General features: G+C 38.4%; 1 protein-coding gene across 4 annotated transcripts in view; it reads left to right on the plus strand.

Moving 5' to 3' along the window:
- ILRUN (inflammation and lipid regulator with UBA-like and NBR1-like domains) overlaps positions 1-21028 on the plus strand; it is a 90859-nt gene that overhangs the window by 41203 nt on the left and 28628 nt on the right. For 3 of the 4 annotated variants that reach the window (XM_028120549.2, XM_088024029.1, XM_088024030.1), the window contains exon 3: positions 355-552. The exons of the other annotated variant lie outside the window; for it this stretch is intronic. In XM_028120549.2, coding sequence (XP_027976350.1) covers positions 355-552 — 198 coding nt within the window. The remainder of the gene's footprint in view (positions 1-354; positions 553-21028) is intronic. 4 annotated transcript variants of the gene reach the window in all.

Genomic DNA, 21028 nt, shown 5'->3' on the forward strand with positions numbered 1-21028 from the left:
AGATGTGGGTCTGTGCTTCATTTCCACGCCTCTTCGTGGACATCATTCTTAGATTCTACGGATTCAGTGTGATGTGTGGCTTCCCCTGGGGTCCCCTGAAACACATCTTCTTGAAGAACTGCCTTGCTTTGGTCATATGTGCCTTATCTTAGGGATAGACTGTTGGTCAGAGGTTGTTAACTCTGATAATTCCTTCTGGTCAGTCTTGTGACATTATATAGCTCAAGGATATGTGGCTAGGTTCACGTATGTGCCAAAGACAGAGAAAGCGGCCTCTTCTACAGTTTTGTAATGAACTGCACCCAGCCTAGGACCACTAATTGCCTAACATTTTTTTCTTTTGCTTGAACTCAGGGGCAGAGGCCTGGCCTCCAGGGGTTTGTCTTAAATATGTCGGGGGAGACCAATTTGGACATGTGAACATGGTGATGGTGAGATCGCTAGAGCCCCAAGAGATTGCAGATGTCAGCGTCCAGATGTGCAGCCCCAGCAGAGCAGGAATGTATCAGGGACAGTGGCGGATGTGCACTGCTACAGGACTCTACTATGGAGGTGAGTATGTCCTTGTGCAGCCCAGGGTGAAGGAATTAAGGTAACATCTTACAGCTTTCCCAGTGTTGCTCACAGAGCCTGTCAAATTACATAACAAGGCGTGGCCTCTTTTAAACAGTCACCCCGAGCAGGTAAATGACTTGAATTTAATGACCATCTAATTGGTTCAGTCTAGTGCTCTCCCTTTTCCACTGGCAGTTTAAAGTTTAGTGAAGTGTGTGAGAGATCTATATCTTGCATTCTGAACAGTGATTTAGTGGTGCTGCTCTTTTTATTACATAATCTAGTAGGTGCTGTAAGAATACTGAAGGCAATCCTTGTTCTCAGAGTCTCTAGATGTAAGTCCTATAAAAAAAGAAAACGCACAAGATGTGCATACTTCTCCCAACCAGACAACCCGTCAACACCTCTCTCTCCTCTCCGTTGCCATACTTTTTGAGCAGAGTGAGCTACACTGCCTCTTCTTCCCTTTTTTCATTTGTTCTTCAACCCAGTTTATTCTTTACCCACTCTGGAGAAGTGAAAATCAGAGACTACCAGTTTCCAAATCCAGCAGCCACTTAAGTCTTCGTACTAACTGACCCTCTGTCATTGGGCACCGTACTCCAAATGTGTTCTGAACTGTGTACCTTCCTAGACTCACATGAGAGCTGTCTTGTTTCTCTTCCTCTGAGTGATTTTTCCCTGTCTCTGTCTAGTCTCCTCTTTGCCCCGGGATTGCTGGATTCTGAGCTGGGTCCTGTCCATGCTCCGTGACCTCATCCATCCGCATAGGTTTGGCTGTCACCAGTACAGTGCGTGGCAGTGTTCAAATTTGTATCTGTGGCTGCAAACTCTCTTCGGAGCTCCAAACCTGTGTTTGAACTGTTTATGGACAGAACACTTGGACATCCTGTAGATGTCTGAATCTTAATGTCTCCCAGGCAAAACTTAACATTATTCTCATCAGGACCCCACTGAGGTGATCAGGCAGGAGCCTTGGAGTCATGTTTTGTTCAGTCTTAAAACTGTTCTTTATCACAAACCAGTTCCTGTTGGTTCCACTATATCCCGTGTCCTGGTAATCCAAAGAAAAGTAAATAGTAAATAGTTCCTGCCTTGTGGGAACCCTTAACTGGACTCAAGGCCAGTGGGGCCTTTGGAGTGATTTTAAGGGGTCCTGGAATTAATGTTCTTCTATATGTTTTTGCAGCCAGTGGAAACTTTGCATATTTTTATAGCCCTGAAAAATTTTAATGTTAGAAAGGGTGTCTCATAGTGTTTATATGACATCATTCTTTGCCTAAAACCTTCGTGCCTACTGTACTGAAGCCCAATTCCTTGGCATGGGGCTTAAAGCTCCTCACGATCTGGCCTCGTTTTCACTTTTATCGTCAGTCTCCTCTTTACTCCCCCACAGCCAGTCCCCAAAGACACCACATGCTTTCACTTCACCATGCCTTTGCTTGTGTTGTTCCTATTGCCAGAAATATCTTTTCTTTCCAGTAAACTCCTGCTCATATTCAGGGCCGTGATGAAGTCACCATTCCTCCTTCCCCTTTCCCTCCTTGCTTACTGTTCTCACGACCCCATGGAAATTTATCCCTCCTTTTTTCATTAATATTATGCACAGGCATATGTATTATACTTCACACATTGTATTTTAGGTGTTTGTTTACTTACCCTTCTCTCCTGCTAGACTGTGAACTATTTGTTGAATGACAAACGAATGTGCAGTCATGTATCAGAATGCAGAAATGATTTGTCCCTTCCCTTCTGGACTCTCTTTTTCAGGCCACTTTTTTTTTTAATTAATATATAATGTATTATTTGTTTCAGGAGCAAAGGTCTGTGATTCATCAGTCTTATATAATACCCAGTGCTCATTACAGCACATACCCTCCCCAATGTCCATCACCCAGTTACCCTATCCCCCCATCCCTCTCCCCTCCAGCAACCCTCGGTTTGTTTCCTGAGATTGAGTCTCTTATTGTTAGTCTCCCTCTCTGATTTTGTCTTGTTTCATTTTTTTTCTCTCTTTCCCTATGATCCTCTGCCTTGTTTCTTAAATTCCACATATTAGTGAGATCATATGATAATTGTCTTTCTCTTGATTGACTTATTTCGCTTAGCATAATACCCTCTAGTTCCATCCACAGTCTTCTTGCAAATGGCAAGATTTCATCCTTTCTGATGGCTGAGGAATAGTCCATTGTCTACATATACCACATCTTCTTTATCCATTCATCTGTCGATGGGACATCTGGGCTCTTTCCATAGTTTGGCTATTGTGGACACTGCTGCTATAAACATTGGGATGCAGGTGCCCCTTCGGATCACTGCATTTGTATCTTTGGTGTAAATACCCAGTAGTGCAGTTGCTGGGTCATAGGGTAGCTCTGTTTTCAACTTTGTGAGGAACCCCCATACTGTTTTCTAGAACAGGCCACTCCTTCTAATAACTTTTGTATCTGCACAGTTGAAAGTACAGTTGACCCTGAACAACATGGCGGGTTAAGGGTGCTGCACAGTTGAAAATCCACGTGTAACCTTTGACTCCCCAAAAACTTTACTAATAGCCTTGTTGACCAGAAACCTTACCAATAACATTAACAGTTAATTAACGCATATTTTGTAGTTACATGTTTTATATACTGTGTTCTTACAGTAAAGTAAGCTAGAGAAAAAATGTTATTCAGAAAATTGAGAGAGAAAATACATTTACAGTACTGTCTTGTATTTATTAAAAAAAAAATCCACATATAAGTGGACCTGTGAAGTTCAAACTCGCGTTGTTACTTCCACTGCTGAGCTCCCATTGCATTTTCTCCTTTTTCTTTCCCCCATTGCATTTTCTCTGCACCTCTCACTCCCTTGCCTCTCTTTGGCACCTTACCTCTTTCTACCCAGTTATTTGACGAATGTCTGATATACCTTTAAAACTTAAGGTGATACATGTCTTGTTTATCTTTGTAACTTCAAAAAGCTGAGCCCAGTGAAAAGTGGAGATTTTTTAAAATGAATGTCAGTGTTTTTAAGGGAGGGGCATGACCACATATGTGACTTAAAAAAAAAATCCCTTTGATACAAAGATACTGCTTCTTACTGTTTTCTAGAGTTTGAGAGCTCTGGTCACGCGCACGCGCACACGTGTGTGTGTGTGTGTGTGTGTGTGTGTGTGTTTCAGTGTTAAGATAAATATAATTATCACTATGTGGGCCATTAAAATTTATACTTGTAACATCCCCCTCCAAGTCTAGAAGTAGGTAGAGTATAAAATATACTAGCTTTGGAGGCAATAAAGAATTTAAAGCCTTTCTTGGTTATATAATCTGTGAGTTGTTTCTCAGGATTTTGTGAAATCTAACACCTTCAAGAGATCTTAATAATTGATCTAGTTCCATGATTTTCAAAGCATTTTTTTTTAAATCAGTAGAAACCTTTCCTTTCTAAGAGCATATATGAATGCCCCCTCAAAAAAAGGGAAAACCTAAAAATGAAACCGGTTTTGTTGAATTGGGAGCCTCCTTAACCTGTGTTGCCTGCTCTGATGACCTCTAGTGCTGTGTGGTGCAGTTTGCAAACAGTTCATCTTCTCTAGTAAAGAATTCAATTCCATTGTACAAACTACTAATTTCATTGAATCCAGATTACTCTTGATTATAACACATCCTGATAGTAGAGATGGTAAACTGCTGGCAGAATGTGAATATAGTATACATAAAACCACAACTGTGAACATGTAAAAGAAAATAAGCTGCCTTGTTAACTGTGATTGGCTCTTCTCAGTTTTTCTATGAAGTCTCACCTTGCAAGCTCATAAAGTGTGGTGTAGTGGGAAGAGTTTGGAAAGTAGGCTTAGGTTGCCTGGGCACAAATTTGGACAAGTTAGGTAACTACTCTGTGTCTCACCTTTCTGTCTTAACAACAAAGCTTGTTTGTTTTGTTTTTGGTGGGTGGTCTCCTCTACAGTCTTTAGATGGTCTTCTGTAGAAAGAATAATTTTCTTTATTTTTACACTTATGTTTCAATTCATTTCTGTTCCTCAAAAGGAATTTTTGCTTTATTTAATAATTTATAAAGTTGGTCCCCTTCCCCATTTTAAATTGGTTGTGCCTCTCAGAGTATCTCAAGAGAAGTGCTCTTGGCGTCTTGTGTGGACAGTTCTCCATTATGTGGGGCATGTGTATATGACCCTTGGCCCTCTCTCACTAAATACTTTAGCTTCCATATTCATCTTTACTGGCAACCCTCTTCTTCCACCACAGGTTTCTAACCACCTGGGTTAAATACCACTAAGTATCTGATTCCTGGCAGATTTATTTTCAAGCCCGAACATTTTCTTTTATCTTCTTTTTATAGACTTTTGCTTCTTAGGTAAAAGCTACGTGTTATCTAATATCTGCTGTATGTCAGGCACTGTATTGGTCTTTGTACATATAAATTACCTTTTATAAAGGAAGTATTGGCTACATTTTATGGATGAGGAAACTGAAGACCAGAGATAATAATTTGTCTAGGGTTCAGTAAAAGTTATAAATTAGTTATAAATTATTATAAATTAAGAAAAGTAGCTTTATGACCTTTGTGATTAATTTGGCCCTCACTACTACAGGGGGCTTACAAGGAAACTTTGGCTCCAGGGTATGGATACTTGTCAGGGCTTAGGGAGGATAGGGTATATAGTCCCCAGGTCTTCTCTACATTTCCATAGTAAGTTAGGAATGAAGTGGGGTTAATATTGGTGAGGCGACTCTTAGGTAGTTGGGTAAATATGAGTGTTCCGCAAGGAGTTCCTGCCTGCTCAGAGATGCACACTTTGTAAGAAAACTTAGGACACTTGACTCTTGGGAAACAGTAAGCAGCATGCATATCACCATTTTAGTCTTAATACCAACAGTAACGTGCCTCCTCTCTTCCTATAATAGAGTACACCCTTCCAGAATTCCATGGGGAAGATTTACCCCTGTACTGTGATGGTTCCTTCTAAGTCAGAGGCATTCTGGTTGTGAAGTAAGCTAAGATGAAATGATAGTGTGGTCCTCACGTGCTGATGAAGGTATCTCCCACTTGAAGTAGCTCTTCTTGTTAATAGTTCACATGGGTCCCTAGGGACATTGCACATGTACATTAAATACACATTGTTCATTTAGTTTCTCAGAGGTTAGAAATGGGACTTTCCTCATATATATATTTTTTAAAGATTTTATTTATTTGACAGAGAGAGACATAGCGAGAGAGGGAACACAAGCAGAGGGGTGGGAGAGGGAGAAGCAGGCTTTCCGTGGAGCAGGGAGCCCGATGTGGGGCAGACGCTTAATGACTGAGCCACCCAGGCGCCCTCCTTATATATTTAAGATTTATTTATTTTAGAGAGAGAGGTTGGGTGCATGGGAGGGGGGCGGGCAGGGGAAGAGGAAGAGAGAGAATCTCAAGCAGACTCCCTGCAAAGCAGGGAGCCCGATGCGGGGGCTCAATCTCACAACCCTGAGATCACAACCTGAGCCGAAACCAAGAGTCTGACACTTAACCAACTGTGCCACCCAGGCATCCCCGGAACTTTCCTTATTAAGCTCCTAAACCATAATATGTCCCACATGTTAGAAAACTTATTGGGTGCTCCATATAAACCACACTATTTCCTAAAACTTTTTTTAAGTTCTCCTTCCTAGCGAGGTGATGCAGGACTATCCCTCCTCATTCTTCTCCTGTATTTTAACTGATCGGTGTTGTAAAAGAAGCCCTGGTTTCCTATAGATTTCCTCTAGATTCCATACTTGTGTCTTCCATTTAAACACTGTTTTACTTGGCACTCCTGCCAGTTCTCTTTCCCTCTTGCCTTTTGAACCCACCTTTTTTTTCTTTCTTTTTTTAATTGAAGAATAGTTAACATACTATTGTTTTAGTTTCAGGTGTACAACATAGTGATTTGATATTTATATATAGTATGAAGTGGTTACCACAGTAAGTCTAGTTACTGTCTGTCACCATGCCAAGTTGCTATAGCATTATTGATTATATTCCCTATGTTGTACATTACATCCCTGTGTGTTATTTGTTTTATTACTGGAAGATTCTGCCTCTTAATCCCCTTTGCCTATCTTGTCCATCTTGTTAAAAAGAAACCCTCCCCTTTGGCACCTGTGAGTTCTTTGTATCTGTGAGTCTGTCTGTTTTGTTTTATTAATGTAATTCCACATATAAATGAAATCATATGCTATTTGTCTTGTCTGACTTATTTCACTTAGCATAGTACCCTGTAGGTCCATCCATGTTGCAGATGGCAAGATTTCATTTTTTTTTTTAAATGGCTGAGTAATAGTGTGTATATGTGTGTGTGTGTGTGTGTGTGTGTGTGTGTATACATGCCATATCTTCTTTACCCATTCATCTTTTGATCAACTTGGCTATTATAAATAATGCTGCAATGAACATAGGGGTGTGTATGTCTTTTCAAGTTAGTTTTGTTGTTGTTGAATACCTGCTGGATAGTATGGTAGTTCTGTTTTTAATTTTGTGAAGCACCTCCATACTCTTTTCCTTAGTGGCTGCACCAGTTTACATTCCCAGCAGTGTATAAGGGTTTCCTTTTCTCCACATCCTCATCAAAACTTGATATTTCTTGGGGTGCTTGGCTGGCTCAGTCAGTAGAGCATGCGACCCTTCATCTTGGGGTCATGAGTTTGAGCCCCATATAGGGCATGGAGCCTACTTAAAAAAAAAAAAAACACCTTGATATTTCTTGTCTTTTTGACAACAGCCATTCTGACAGGTGTGTGATGGTATTACATTGTGGTTTTGATTTGCGTTTTCCTGATGATTGGTGATACTGCGCATCTCTTCATGTGTCTGTTAGCCACCTGGATATCTTCTTTGGAAAAATATCTATTTAGTTGACCTTACATTAGAACTTCTCTCATCTATATGTTGGACTCAAAAGGTTGCTTCATTTCCTTCTAGAAGATCCTCGGTAAGGCACTCTGTGTTTCAATTCTGGTCTCTAGAATTCTGTAATATCAGAAATATGAGTAGCCCTTGAGAACAACAGATTTCTTTTTTGATGAAGAAATGCTGCTAGCCTAAGCTGATTGTGCCTTGTGTGGAAAATGTTTTTATATTTAGAAGGGATATTTCAAATGTAAATGGATCTGAAATCCTTAAATATCTTTATGTTGTAAGGTTTATATTAAGTGTATAAGGTGATGTGCTATTTCAGCTTCAGAGAAGGAAACCTGCTGTTGGTGATAGTGCCACCAGATGGTGGTAATTATTTGGTGGTTGTGTCTAGGTAGTTCCACATGAGTCAAAGGCAATGTGAAATGGCTGTACTGTTCAGATTAACCTCTAAAATGCACATATGTGTGTCATGAACCTGTTTGGAGCATTGAAAATCAAGAAATCAGACATCAGATGGTGTAATTGCTTTGAAATTCAACTGTGAGTAGTTCTAATGTGTGGTGTTAGTGCTAGCAGTTTGCTTCATAATTAGTTTTATTATTTGATAGAAGGGAAAATATAATTTGAAAGCAGCATCTTTTTTTCTTATGGTAGCTAAAGCCCTTTTGTTAACAAACTTCTCTGATCTGGAATGTTAGGATTCATGGATTCAAAATTTGGAGATTGACAGTTCCTTAAAAATGTTTTTAACCAAATACAGTTCTTTCTTAAAATATGAATATACTTCTTGTTAAAAAGAAAAAAAAATAGTTCTAAAATCCTGACAGTTTTAAAGATTAAATACTCAAGCATAATTTGCTTTTAAAAAATAAGTATATAGAATCCTTAACTTTTTGTGCGTATGCATTGGTAGGGGCTATAGCTGGGGCTGGATCTAGTTAAAAAGTGTTTGTTTTTTAAGGACTTTATTTATCTGACAGAGAGAGACATAGCGAGAGAGGGATCACAAGCAGTGGGAGTCGGAGAGGGGGAAGCAGACTTCCTGCAGAGCAGGGAGCCCAATGCAGGGCTCGATCCCAGGACCCTGGGATCATGACCTGAGCCGAAGGCAGATGCTTAACAACTGAGCCACCCAGGCGCCCCTAAAAAGTATTTAGTTACTTAGTATAACCCTGTCATAGTAAGACACAGAAAAACTGCATTTCTTTGAGTCTTAGGTGATAGTAACTTTAATATGCGTCATTGGTTTAATGATTACCTTTCTTGCCGGGAGAGAGGTAGAGCCATTATATTAAATGAACACATTTGGTTATATGTTTAATTTCAGAAATAATAAAAATGAGGGAAAAAGAGCAATGGAGGGATATGTACATTTCCCCTTTGCAAAAAAAAAGATGTACATATATGCTGAAATTGTTTCACCTGAGAAATTCTTAAGGTTTTACTGAATTATTGTGTAACAGGAAGTTTTAGTAAGTGCAGTATGGTGTACAGTTTCTACTGAATCAGGCCAGATCATATCTCTTATAAAAGTAAGGAAGCAAGCATAATTGCTTTCCATTCAAATCATGGTGAATACCTAATTTATCAGTATGTACTATAAACCTGCTGAAAATTGTGTGGTTATTTTGTAACAGACTGATGATTACTGTCTAAAATGATCAATATATTGGTCTCTTAAGCTTTGTCTGATAATTCCTTAATTACTGCTCAGAATGTAGCCATTACTTTATTTTTAGAAACCTCCCATTAGTCTTGTAGTTAAGGTGGAAATCTTTGAAGAGGATGTCTCCTTACTGAAAAGCAAATGCATTCTGTTCCTGTAATGATGCTTTGATACTAGCCCCATAATAATTCTAAGGGGTTTTTCCTTGAAATGGCAGAGATATTTATCACTTAGAAATTAGTTCATTCTGTAATCTTTATCTTGAAAAAAATACTTTTTTTAAAGCCCTCTTTATTTTTCTCCTTTTATCTTTAAAGAGCTTATGCTTCCCTTTCTCTACAAAGAAGGATGTGCATATTGGACATTTGGGCTCTAGAAAGGAATGCTGTGTGCACCTGTTAACCTCTGGATTTTGCTTTGTAGTGATCTGTGTCCTTCAGTTACCTCTTGATTACCTTTTTTTTTTTTAAGATTTATTTATCTGTGAGAGAAAGAGAACACAAGTGGGAGGGGCAGAAGGAGAGGGAGAGAGAATCCCAAGCCGACTCTGCATTGAGCACAGAACCCAACACAGGGCTCAAACCCACAACCCCGAGATCAGGACCCGAGCTGAAACTGAGAGTTGACACTCAACCGACTGTGCCACCCAGGCGCCCCTCTTCTTGATTTCTAAGAGTTTTGCTTGTATTTTGTTTTGAGATGGTTTTAAGAGCAATTGAATTCTAAACTGAGTTAGGCTGTGGCTTAGTAGCCACTTGAAAATCATTTTTCCTTTTTAGTTTTAGTTTCTCTTTTATGTTTAGAAATCAGAAGTGATTAAGAAAGCAGATCCTATTTCTGATCTAAGTCTTATATGAGGACTTTTAAAAATGTTTAATAATAGGAGCATCTGAGTGGCTCAGTCAATTGAGCGTCTGCCTTCAGCTTGGGTCGTGATCCCAGAGTCCTGGGATCAAGTCCTGTGTCGGGCTTCCTGCTCAGCGGGGAGTCTGCTTCTCCCCCCCCGCCCCGCTCTTGTGCTCTTGCTGTCCCTCTCTTTCTCTCTCTCCCCGCCTCAAATAAATAAATAAAATCTTTTTTAAAAAATGTTTAATAATACATTTTATGTTAGTATAGCCAAAATAGGATCATTTCAACATGAGGCTGTCGCCATATTTTGGGTAATCAGTAGCTACATGTGGCCAGTAGCCTACCTCATTGGACAGTGTAGCTCTGTAAACACTAATATGTTGTACTTTTTTTTTTCCTTTAAGAAATTGTATAGAATTGGTGGTATTCTTTTAAGGAATTTGTCAGTGAAACTGGGAGGGTTCTTTTTTGGAAAATTTAAAATTACTAATTCAGTTTATTTTCATAAGTTATGGATCTGTTCAGGTTATCTGTTTCATCTTGGGTGACTTTGGGTAATTTCAAGGAATTGATCGTTTTCACTAAATTGTCAAATTTTTTCCAGGTAGAGTTGTTTGTAGTACCCTTTGTTGTTTTATTTTATTTTTTCTTAAAGATATTTTTTATTTATTTATCTGACAGAGAGATAGCACAAGTAAGCAGAGCGGCAGGCAGAGGGAAAGGGAGAAGCAGGCTCTCCGCTGAGCAGGGAGCCCGATGTGGGGCTCAATTCCAGAACCCTGGGATCATGACCTGAGCCAAAGGCAGCCACTTAACCAGACAGAGCCACCTAGGTGCCCCTACCCTTTGTTGTTTTAATGCTTTCTCTGTAGTGCTAATCTCTTCTCTCATTCTTTTTTTTTTTTTTTTGAGATTTTACTTATTTATTTATTTGAGAGAATGAGCACGTGAGCGCACGCGCCTTGGGGGAGAGCAGAGGGAGGACAAGCAGACTCCACACTGAGCATAGAGCCCAACGTGGGGCTTGATCCCACAACCCTGAGATCGAGACTGGAGCCAAAATCAAGAGTCAGATGCTTACCAACTAAGCCACCCAGGCGCCCCTCTTCTCTCATTCTTGATGTTTTGTGTTTCCTTCTACTTTTTTTTCTTGATAGATTTCTTAAGTTTATTGGTCTTTTCAGAAAAACAGCCTTTAGTTTCATTGACTTTTCTTTCTTTTTCTGTTTTCAATTTTATGGATTTCTGCTTTTAATTTTATTCATCCCTTCTGCTTGATATGAGTTTATTTTATTCTTTTTTTTTTTAAGATTTTATTTGACAGAGTGAGAGAGCAGGGGGAGCAGCAGAGGGAGAGGGAGAAGCAGACTCCCTGCTGAGCAGGGAGCCTGATATGGGGCTCAATCCCAGGACCCTGGGATCATGACCTGAGCCGAAGGCAGAGGCTTAACCAACTGAGCCACACAGGCGCCCTGGGTTTACTTTATTCTTTTTCCAGTTTCTTAAGATGGAAGCTAATGTTGACCTGAGACCTTTTATAATGTAGGTGTTTAATACTATTTTCTTAGCCTGTTTTGGGCTGCTGTAACAAACTGTTATAGATTAGGTGAGTTGTAAACAACAGCAATTTATATCCCACAGTTCTAGAGTCTGGGAAGTCTGAGATCAAAACTCCAGCAGATTTGGTGTTTGGTGAGGAACTGCTTCCTAGTTCACAGAAAGCTGTCTTCTACGTTCTCACATGGCAGAAGGGGTAAGGGAGCTCTCTGGGTGGCTTTGTTTTTTGTTTTTATAAGGGCAGTAATCCTGTTTTTGAGGGATCTACCCTCACAACCTAATCATCTCCCTAGGATCCCACCTCCAAATACAATCACATTGGAGATTAGGTCTCAACATAAGAATTTGGGGATGGGGATGCAGGGGGGCAGGCACAAACACTTACAGCAACTGTAAATTTCCCTTTAAGCACTACTTTTAACTACATAACACACATTTTGAAACATTGTATTTTTATTTTCACTCAGTTGAAAATAATTTCTAATTTCCCTTGAGATTCCCTGTTTGAGTCATGGGTTATATAGAAGTGTGTTGTTAAATTTCCAAATGTTTGGTGGTTTTTCTGTTGTCTTGTTTAATCATTTCTAGTTTCATTCCATTATGGTCAGGGAACACAGTTTATATGATTTCAGTTCTTCTACATTTATTTAAAAGATGTTTTTGACCCAGGAAATACAGTCTATCTTGTTGGTGAATATTTCATGTGTACTTTAAAAGAATGTTTATTTTGCTATTTTGAGTGGAGTGTTGTATAAATGTCACTTATATCCAATTGGTTGAGGATGTTCAATTTCTCTGTGTCTTTATTATTTGCTTGTTTGTTTGGCCTAATAGTTCTATCTGTTATTGAAAAAGAAGTGTTGAAGTCTCCAGCTACAGCTTTGGATTTGTGTATTTCTTCTTTCGGTTCTGTCAGTGTTTGGTCCATATATTTTGAAGCTTAGTTGTTAGGTGCATACACATTTAAAATTATGTCTTCTAAGTGAATGACCCATTTATTATTGTGTAATATCCCCCTTTTCCCTGGTAATTTTCTTCACTCTGAAGTCTATTTCATCTGATATTAATATAGCCATTCTAGCTTTCTTTGATTAGTGTTCACATGATATATCCTTTTCCAGCCTTTTACTTTCAACCTACCTATGTCTTATATTTCGAGTTTCTTGGAGACAGCATATGGTTGGGCCATTTTTTTCCCCAGTCTGATAATCTCTGTCTTCTAATTGGTATGTTTAGACTACTCACATTTAATGTAATTATTTATATATTTGAATTTAATTCAACCTTTTTTTTTATTTCTCTTTGTTCTCTTATTTGAGGGACTTTTAAGTCCATTATATCGCTAAACTTACTAGTTATTTGCAATTAAATTCTTTTAAAAGTGTATTTTTTCTGGGGCACCTGGGTGGCTCAGTCAGTTAAGCATCTGCCTTCAGCTCAGGTCATGATCTCAGGGTCCTGGGATCAAGTCCCGCATCGGGTTCCCTGCTCAGCGAAGAGACTGCTTCTCCCTCTCCCACTCCCTCTGCTGTTCTCTCAGCTTGTACTTTCTCTCTCTCTATCTCTCTGTCTCTCTGTCAAATAAATAAATAAAACCTAAAAAATGGTATTTTTTCTGACAATAAAAGAAATATAGAACTTAGAATATAAGAAATATAAAGAACAAAACATTTGCTCTTCCATACTGATATAAACACTGTTAAGGTATGTATCCAATATTAAAAACAAATTTTTATTTTTCAAATGTGACGTTATGTACGTATAGTTGTGTATACTACTTTTTTTCCTACTCACTGATATTTTAGGATCTTTCTCCTGTTATTAAATATTTTCAAAAATACAATTTTTAGTAGTTGAATAACATTTCATTGGATTACTATTAATCAAAATACTGTAGATAATTTTTTTTTCTTTTTCTTAAGAGCGGGAGAGAGACAGAGACAGGGGCAGGGAGGGGCAGAGGGAGAGGTAGAGAGAGAGACAATCTTAAGTAGGCTGCATGCCCAGGGCGGAGCCCCATTTCGCAACCCAGAGTGAGACATGACCTGAGCCAAAATCAAGAGTCAGACACTTAACCAGCTGAGCCACCCAGGCTCCCCTAGATAATTCTTTTTTTTTTATTTTTTATTTTTTTTTTTTTAAGATTTTATTCTATTTATTTGACAGAGACATAACAAGAGAGGGAACACAAGCAGGGGGAGTGGGAGAGGGAGAAGCAGGCTTCCCGCTGAGCGGGGAGCCCAATGCGGGGCTCGATCCCAGGACCCTGGGATCATGACCTGAGCCGAAGGCAGACGCTTAACGACTGAGCCACCCAGGTGCCCCGATAATTCTTTTTTAAAAAAATTGCAATAAAATGGTAAAGTGTACAACTTCACGGCATTTAGTACATTCACAGTATTATTGTACATTCGTCAACCATCTAGTTCCCACACATTTTTATCACCCCAAAAGGAAACTCCATACCCATTAAACAGTCACTCTCGATTGTCATAGCCTCTGGCAGCCACTATGTGCTTTCTATCTCTGTGGGTTGTTAATTCTTTCTGCTGAGGTGGGGCAAAGTATATAAATAGTGATCAAATAAATGTATTAGCCATCTGAAAAATAGAATCTGGGCTGCTTGCTAAGAATTAATAAACCATACTTATTTGGCTCACTTATAGTTAAAATCATAATTTTTTTTTTTTTAGTAAAATAGGGCAATAGAGTAGTAGCATGAGCTCTGAAATCATATCATCTGGGTTTGACTTCTAGGTAATAGTAATTAGCAATGTGATCTTTAGGAAATTATCTTTCAGTGACTCCAGGTTTTTTTTATCTATAAAATAAAAACAGTACCTACTTCATAGAATTTTGAGGGAATTAGAGGAGTTAATGCAGTTTACAGAACAGCAACTGGCATGATAAGTGCTGATTAAGTATTAGATGCTATTATTATTTTAGCATTTTTGTTATTAAAAGATCTGACTATATTGTGAAATCTTGTGCAGTAATTACTCTTCAACTGTTAGCTTGTTTTGTATTAACTTCTTAGTAAAGGTTCCTTAAGGCGTTTGTCACCTCATATCCTAGTGATCTGGCTTTTTTTTTGGAGTTCTAGTGGGATTTTGATGGTGGAGTCAAAGATTCTAGGTCCTAAAATCAGGAAGGTGTTGAACATTTTTGTGGAGTACCCAAGGCAGAAGAATATTCAGCTTAATGTGAAGAAAGGCCTAAAATCTATAATCTAAGCTTCTACCTTAAGAAACTAGAAAAAGAAGAGCAAATTAAATCCAAAGTAAACAGAAGAAAAAAATAAAACTTAGAGCAGAAATCAATGAAATTGCAAAGAGAAAATCAATAGAGAAAATTGGCAAAACCAAAAACTGGTTCTTTGAAAGATCAATTAAATCAATAAGCCTCTAGGGGCGCCTGGGTGGCTCAGTTGGTTAAATGTCTGCCTTCAGCTCAGGTCGTGATCCCAGGGTCCTGGGATCAAGCCTGCAGTTGGGCTCCCTGCTCGTTGGGGAGCCTGCTTCTCCCTCTCCTGCTCCTCCTGCTTGTGTTCTCTCTCTGTCAAATAAATAAAATCTTTTTTAAAAAATCAAGCCTCTAGACAGGCTAAGAAAAAAAAGGAGAAGACACAAATTACTAAAATAAGAAATGAGGGGCGGCTGAGTGGCTCAGTCATTAAGCGTCTACCTTCAGGTCAGGTCATGATCCCAGGGTCCTGGGATTGAGCCCTGCGTCGGGCTCCCTGCTTGGCGGGAAGCCTGCTTCTCCCTCTCCCACTCCTTTTGCTTGTGTTCCTGTTCTTGCTATCTCTCTCTCTGTCAAACAAATTAATTAAAAATAAATAAATAAATAAATAAAATGAAAGAAGGAACATTACTACAGATCCCATGGATGTTAAAAGGATAATAAAGACATATTATGAGCAACTCTGTGCTTGGATGTAATGGGCCAGTTCCTCGAAAGATACAATCTGCCAAAGCTTACACAGGAAGAAAATATGAATATGCTTTTATCTATTAAAGAAATTGAATCAACAATAACCTTACAAAACAGAAAGCGCCAGGCTCAAATGGGTTTACTGGGAATTCTACCAAACACTTAAAGAAATTATACTACTTTTCTAGAATCTCTTGCAGAAGACAAAAGCAGAGGGTATACTTCCTAACTCGTTCTATGAGACCAGCATTATTCTAATACCAAAACCAGACAGAGGTATTACAAGAAAAGAAAACCACAGACTGTTATCTTTCATGAACATAGATGCTAATATTCTTTTTTTTTTTTTTTAAGATTTTATTTATTTGATGGAGAGAAAGAGCAGGAGCGGAGGGGCAGGGGCAGAGAGAGAAGCAGACTCCACGCTGAGCAGGGAGCCTGATGGGGGACTTGATACCAGGACCCTGAGATCGTCACCTGAGCGGAAGGCAGATGTTTAACTGACTGAGTCACCCAAGTGCCCCTAGATGCTAATATTTTTAACAAAATAATAACAAACCCAATCCAACAATGTATAAAAATAATTATACATACTATGATAAGAGGAATTTATACCAGATATACAAGACTGGTTCACCATTCAAAAATAAATGAATGTAATCCATCATCTCAATAGGCTAAGAAGAAAAATGACATGTTCTCATCAATAGATCCAGGAAAACCATTTGTCAAAATCCAGCACCCATTCATGGTTAAACTATTGGAAAACTGAGTAGAGGGGAATTTCCTCTACTTGATAAAGAATATCTATAAAAAATCTTCAGCTAACATCATAATGGTGAGAAATTAGAAACTTTCCCTCTAAGATCAGAAATAAGGCAAGGAAAAGGCCACTGCTTTTCAGCGTCATACTGGAAGTTCTAGCTAATGGAATAAGACAATTAAAAGAAATAAGGTATATAGGTTGGGAAGGAAGAGCTAAAACTACTTTTTTGTAGATGACATGATTATGTAGATAATCTGAAAAAAATGACAAAAACTACTGGAACTAGTTAATAAGCAAGGTTGCAAGATACAAAGTTAATATGTGGAAGTCATCCACTTTCCTGCATACTAGCAATGAACAACTTGAATTTGAAATTAAAAGCACATTACTATTTATGTTAGCATCCCCCCAAAATGAAATACCTAAGTATAAATTTATCACAATATGAACAAGATTTATATGAGGAAAACAACACAACTCTGATGAAAGAAATCAAAGAATTAAGTAAACAGGTTTTCTATGTTCAGGGAGTAGGAAGACAATATTGTCAAGATGCTGTTTCTTTCCAGCTTGATCTATAGATTCAACACATTCCCAGTCAAAATTCTAGCAAGTTTTTGTGTGGATATCAACTGATTCTAAATTTTATCTGAAGATGCAAAAGACCCAGAGTAGCCAACTCATATTTGAGAAAGAGAAAGGTGAAGAAATGACACTCCCTGACTTGAAGATTTATATAAAGCTGCAGTGATCAAGACCATTTGCGGGACCCTGGGTGGCTCAGTTGCTTAAGCGGCTGCCTTCGGCTCAGGTCATGATCCCAGGGTCCTGGGATCAAGCCCCACATCGGGCTCGCTGCTCAGTGGAGAGTCTGCTTCTCCCTCTCCCTCTGCCTGCCTCTCTGCCTACTTGTGCTCTCTCTTTCTTTGTCAAATAAATAAATAAAATCTTTAAAAAAAAAAAAAAAAGACCATTTGGTATTGGTGAAAGAATAAAGAAATAGATCAAAGAACAGAATAGAAAGCCCGGAAATGGATACAAATGTAGTCAGCTGATCTTTGCTAAAGAAGCAAAGACAATGGAGAAAAGATAGTCTTTTCAACAAATGGTGCTGGATTAACTAGATATCTACATGCAAAGAAATGAATCTAGACACAGACCTTATATTCTTCATAAAAATTAACTCAAAATGGACCACAAACCTAAATGTAAAATAGACATGGCACCAAAGAAGATACACAGATAGCAAATAAGCATATGAAAAGATGTTCATTATCATGTCATTAGAGAATTGCAAATTAAATTCAAGCAGGTTACTACTATCCACCTATTAGAATGCCACAAATCCAGAACATTGACAACACCAAGGTTCTGGCGAGGATGTGGAGCCACAGGAACTCTCATTTATTGTGGGCATGAATGCAAGGTGGTACAGTCACTTTGGAAGACAGTTTGGCAGTTTCTTATAAAACAAATACTCCTGCTGTGTTATAACTCTTTTATTCATAATTGCAAAAACTTAGAAGCAACCAAGATGTCTATCAGTAGGTAAATGGGTAAATAAACTGAGGTACATCCAGACAATGGAATACTTCCAGCACTAAAAAGAAAGGAGCTTTCAGTCCATGAAAAGGCATGGAGAAACTTTAAATGTATATCTCTAAGTGAAAGAAGCCAATTTGGAAAAACTACATCTGTATGATTCCTATATGACATTCTGGAAAAGGCAAAACTGGAGACAATAAGATCAGTGATGGCCCGGGGTTGGGGGACGGAAGGATGAATGGGTGGAACACAGGATTTTTAAGGTGGTGAAATTATTCTGTATGATACCATAGTGGTGGATACATGTCATTATGCATTTATCAAAACCCATGGAATGTACAACACCAAGAGTGACCTCTAATATAAACTATGGACTTGGGTCATAATGATGTGCCTATGTGGGTTCATTGATTATAACAAATATCACTTTGGTGTGGGATGTTGATAGAGGAGGAGGTTGTACGTATGTGGCAGAGAGTATACATGCATCTTCTCGGTTTTGCTGTGAACCTAAAACCTGCTCTAAAAATAAAGTCTTGAAAAATAAAATTATTAAAAAATACTTCTTAATAAAAACATTAAAAAATAACTTTCCAGGTTAAATGGTCTGGAAGGGCTTTCCCTAATATGCAGTATTTCAACTAAATAGACTCAGATTGGTGGCAGGGAAAAGGCACCACATTTCCAGACTGCAGTAATTAAGCATAAACTCAGGTTGAGTGTGACTTGTGCAGTTTGACATAAGTGAGGGTTCTGTGTGGGAAAGAGTGGGAAATGGATTGGAGGTGATAGTACTCTGAGGAATATTTACACCACCAGTCATGTGGAAGAGAGATGAGTAACAGGCTATCAGGGGCCTAGGAGGGGCATCTGTATATGCTGTGTACTTCAGATGTCAGTGAGTGGTGAGATTGACTTTTCTTTTGTAGGATTGAGAAGTCCAGATGGTCATGAGTGAGCCCTAAGATCCCGCGTGTGTGGATGTTGCTAGACCTAATTCAGTTTAGGGATGAGTACTCATTTGCTTCTCCAAAGCTCTGTGCCCAGATTTGAGCCAGGAAGATAATTTGGCCTATTAAGAGGCTTCGATGGAAATGAAGAGGACAGGGTGCTTGTGCAAGTTGTGCCAGACCAAAGAAATGAAGGAGAAAGTGAAAAATGCGCGGAGAAGGAGAATGAAGAAACATTTAGGAAGTTCTGCTTTGTCACTGTCTTTGACTTGTCAGTGAATGTGATGTCTGTAATGTAACTCTCTTTGGAGAGAACGATGGGGGGGAGGGGTTTTGTTTTGCTAGTTCTTGCATTGGCCCTGCTTGGATGGTGGTGTTGACTGGTAGCAGTTTCTCTGAAGCCAGAAACAAAGCCTGTCCTCTTTTAGGAGGAGGGGGAAGGGAGAGCAGAGTTAATGTGGTGTATTACCAGATCTCTAGGACAGAAAAGCTTTCACCAGGAATAACTAATTAGCATCAGTAATGCTGTTTTATACATTTTGTCCATGATTATGTCAAAGATAAGGTTTGAATTTCTAAAAAAGACAAATGGGGCCTACGTCTTGTTATGCCTTTAAGTATTCAAAATATACATAGTAACTCCATAGAAAGTTATCAGAAATATACATAGTAACTCCATAGAAAGTTATATACATATATATATATATGTAGTTATACATATAAAGTTATATACATATATACATAGTAACCCCATAGAAAGTTATCAGAGTCCTAAATTAAACTTAGAAGCATGTGTATGAAGAGGAATGGCCTTTTTTTTTTTTTAAAGATATTTAAGTTTGAATTAGGTAGTCTAAAATTTGACTTTCTGATGAACCAAATTCTTACTTGGAAGTACTTCTCAAATATTCTATTTTAAATTATCCTTTGATAAAAATACTATAAATATCAAGAAGTTCTAAATGTGTCCCAGACTAGTTGAGAAATTCAGCAGTAGTAGTGAAAGAATAAGACCACCAGCCATCTTTCTACCTATTTGCATATAAAATGGGTAAAATTTAAATAGTAAGTCCTCTTATCCAGTGTTAAATATTTAAGTTCTTTTCAACATAACTGCCAAAATCGTTGTTAAAATGTTAGTTTAATCTGTGTATTTTTATGCCAGTTGCATAAATTTGGCTATTAATGTGTTGTGGCTGTAGTTTTGATTCCCTGCGTTATTCTTTTTTTTTTTTTTTTAAGATTTTATTTATTTATTTGAGAGACAGAATGAGAGATAGAGAGCACGAGAGGGAAGAGGGCCAGAGGGAGAAGCAGACTCCCTGCTGAGCAGGGAGCCCGATATGGGACTCGATCCCGGGACCCCAGGATCATGACCCGAGCCGAAGGCAGCTGCTTAACCAACTGAGCCACCCAGGCGCCCCGATTCCCTGCGTTATTCTTAAACCCAGTTGCACTTAAATTTAAATTAGTACTTTAAGTTGCTTTAATGTACTTGCAATCTATCTTAATTTTCTGCACTTGTGCTATTACCCACTCAGATTATGCTTTATTAGTAGGCTATAGAAGTTTAAATAATGAGGATGTTAATATTTCCATCTTTTCTGCCAGGAATAGTTGTCTCCGTTAACTATTTTCTATTTCCTGGTTGATGGAACGCTCAAAACTGACCAGGGGTAGGAGTGCTGCATGGTGTTACAGATAAGCACTAGATTAGGATTAAAAAGAGCTGACTTCTGTTCTTGTTTTTTATTCTGCCACTGATTGGCCTTGAAGGACTAACTTAAAGTTACTGGGTCTCGGGGTATTTTTTGCTTGTTTGTTTGTTTTACTTGTGAAATATGCATGACAAAATTTACCATCTAACCATTTTTAAGTATACAATTTAGTGGCATTAAGTACATTCACATTGTTATGCAACCATCATCACCATCTACCTCTAGTATTCTTTTTATCTTACAAAACTGAAACTCTGTACCCATGAAATAATAACTTCTCGTTTCTTTCTCCAGCTCTTTACATCACCATCCTACTTTCTGTCTCTATGAATTTGACTCTTCTAGGTACCTCATATAAGTGGTATCATATAGTATTACGGTATTTGTCTTTGTGTGACTGGCTTATTTCACTTAGCATAATGTCCTGAAGGTTCATCCAAGTTGTAGCATGGATCAGAATTTCCTTCCTTTTTAAGGTTGAATAATATTCAATTATATGTATTTACCACACTTTTAGAATGCATTCGTACATCATTGGACACTTGGATTGCTTCCACCTTTTGGTATTATGAATAATGCTGCTATGAACATGAGTATAGAAATATTTCTTTGAGAG

Source organism: Eumetopias jubatus, unplaced genomic scaffold (genome assembly GCF_037043125.1).
Source record: "Eumetopias jubatus isolate StellerSeaLion01/CBP00866 unplaced genomic scaffold, mEumJub1_p1.0 scaffold_6, whole genome shotgun sequence".
NCBI lineage: Eukaryota > Metazoa > Chordata > Mammalia > Carnivora > Otariidae > Eumetopias > Eumetopias jubatus.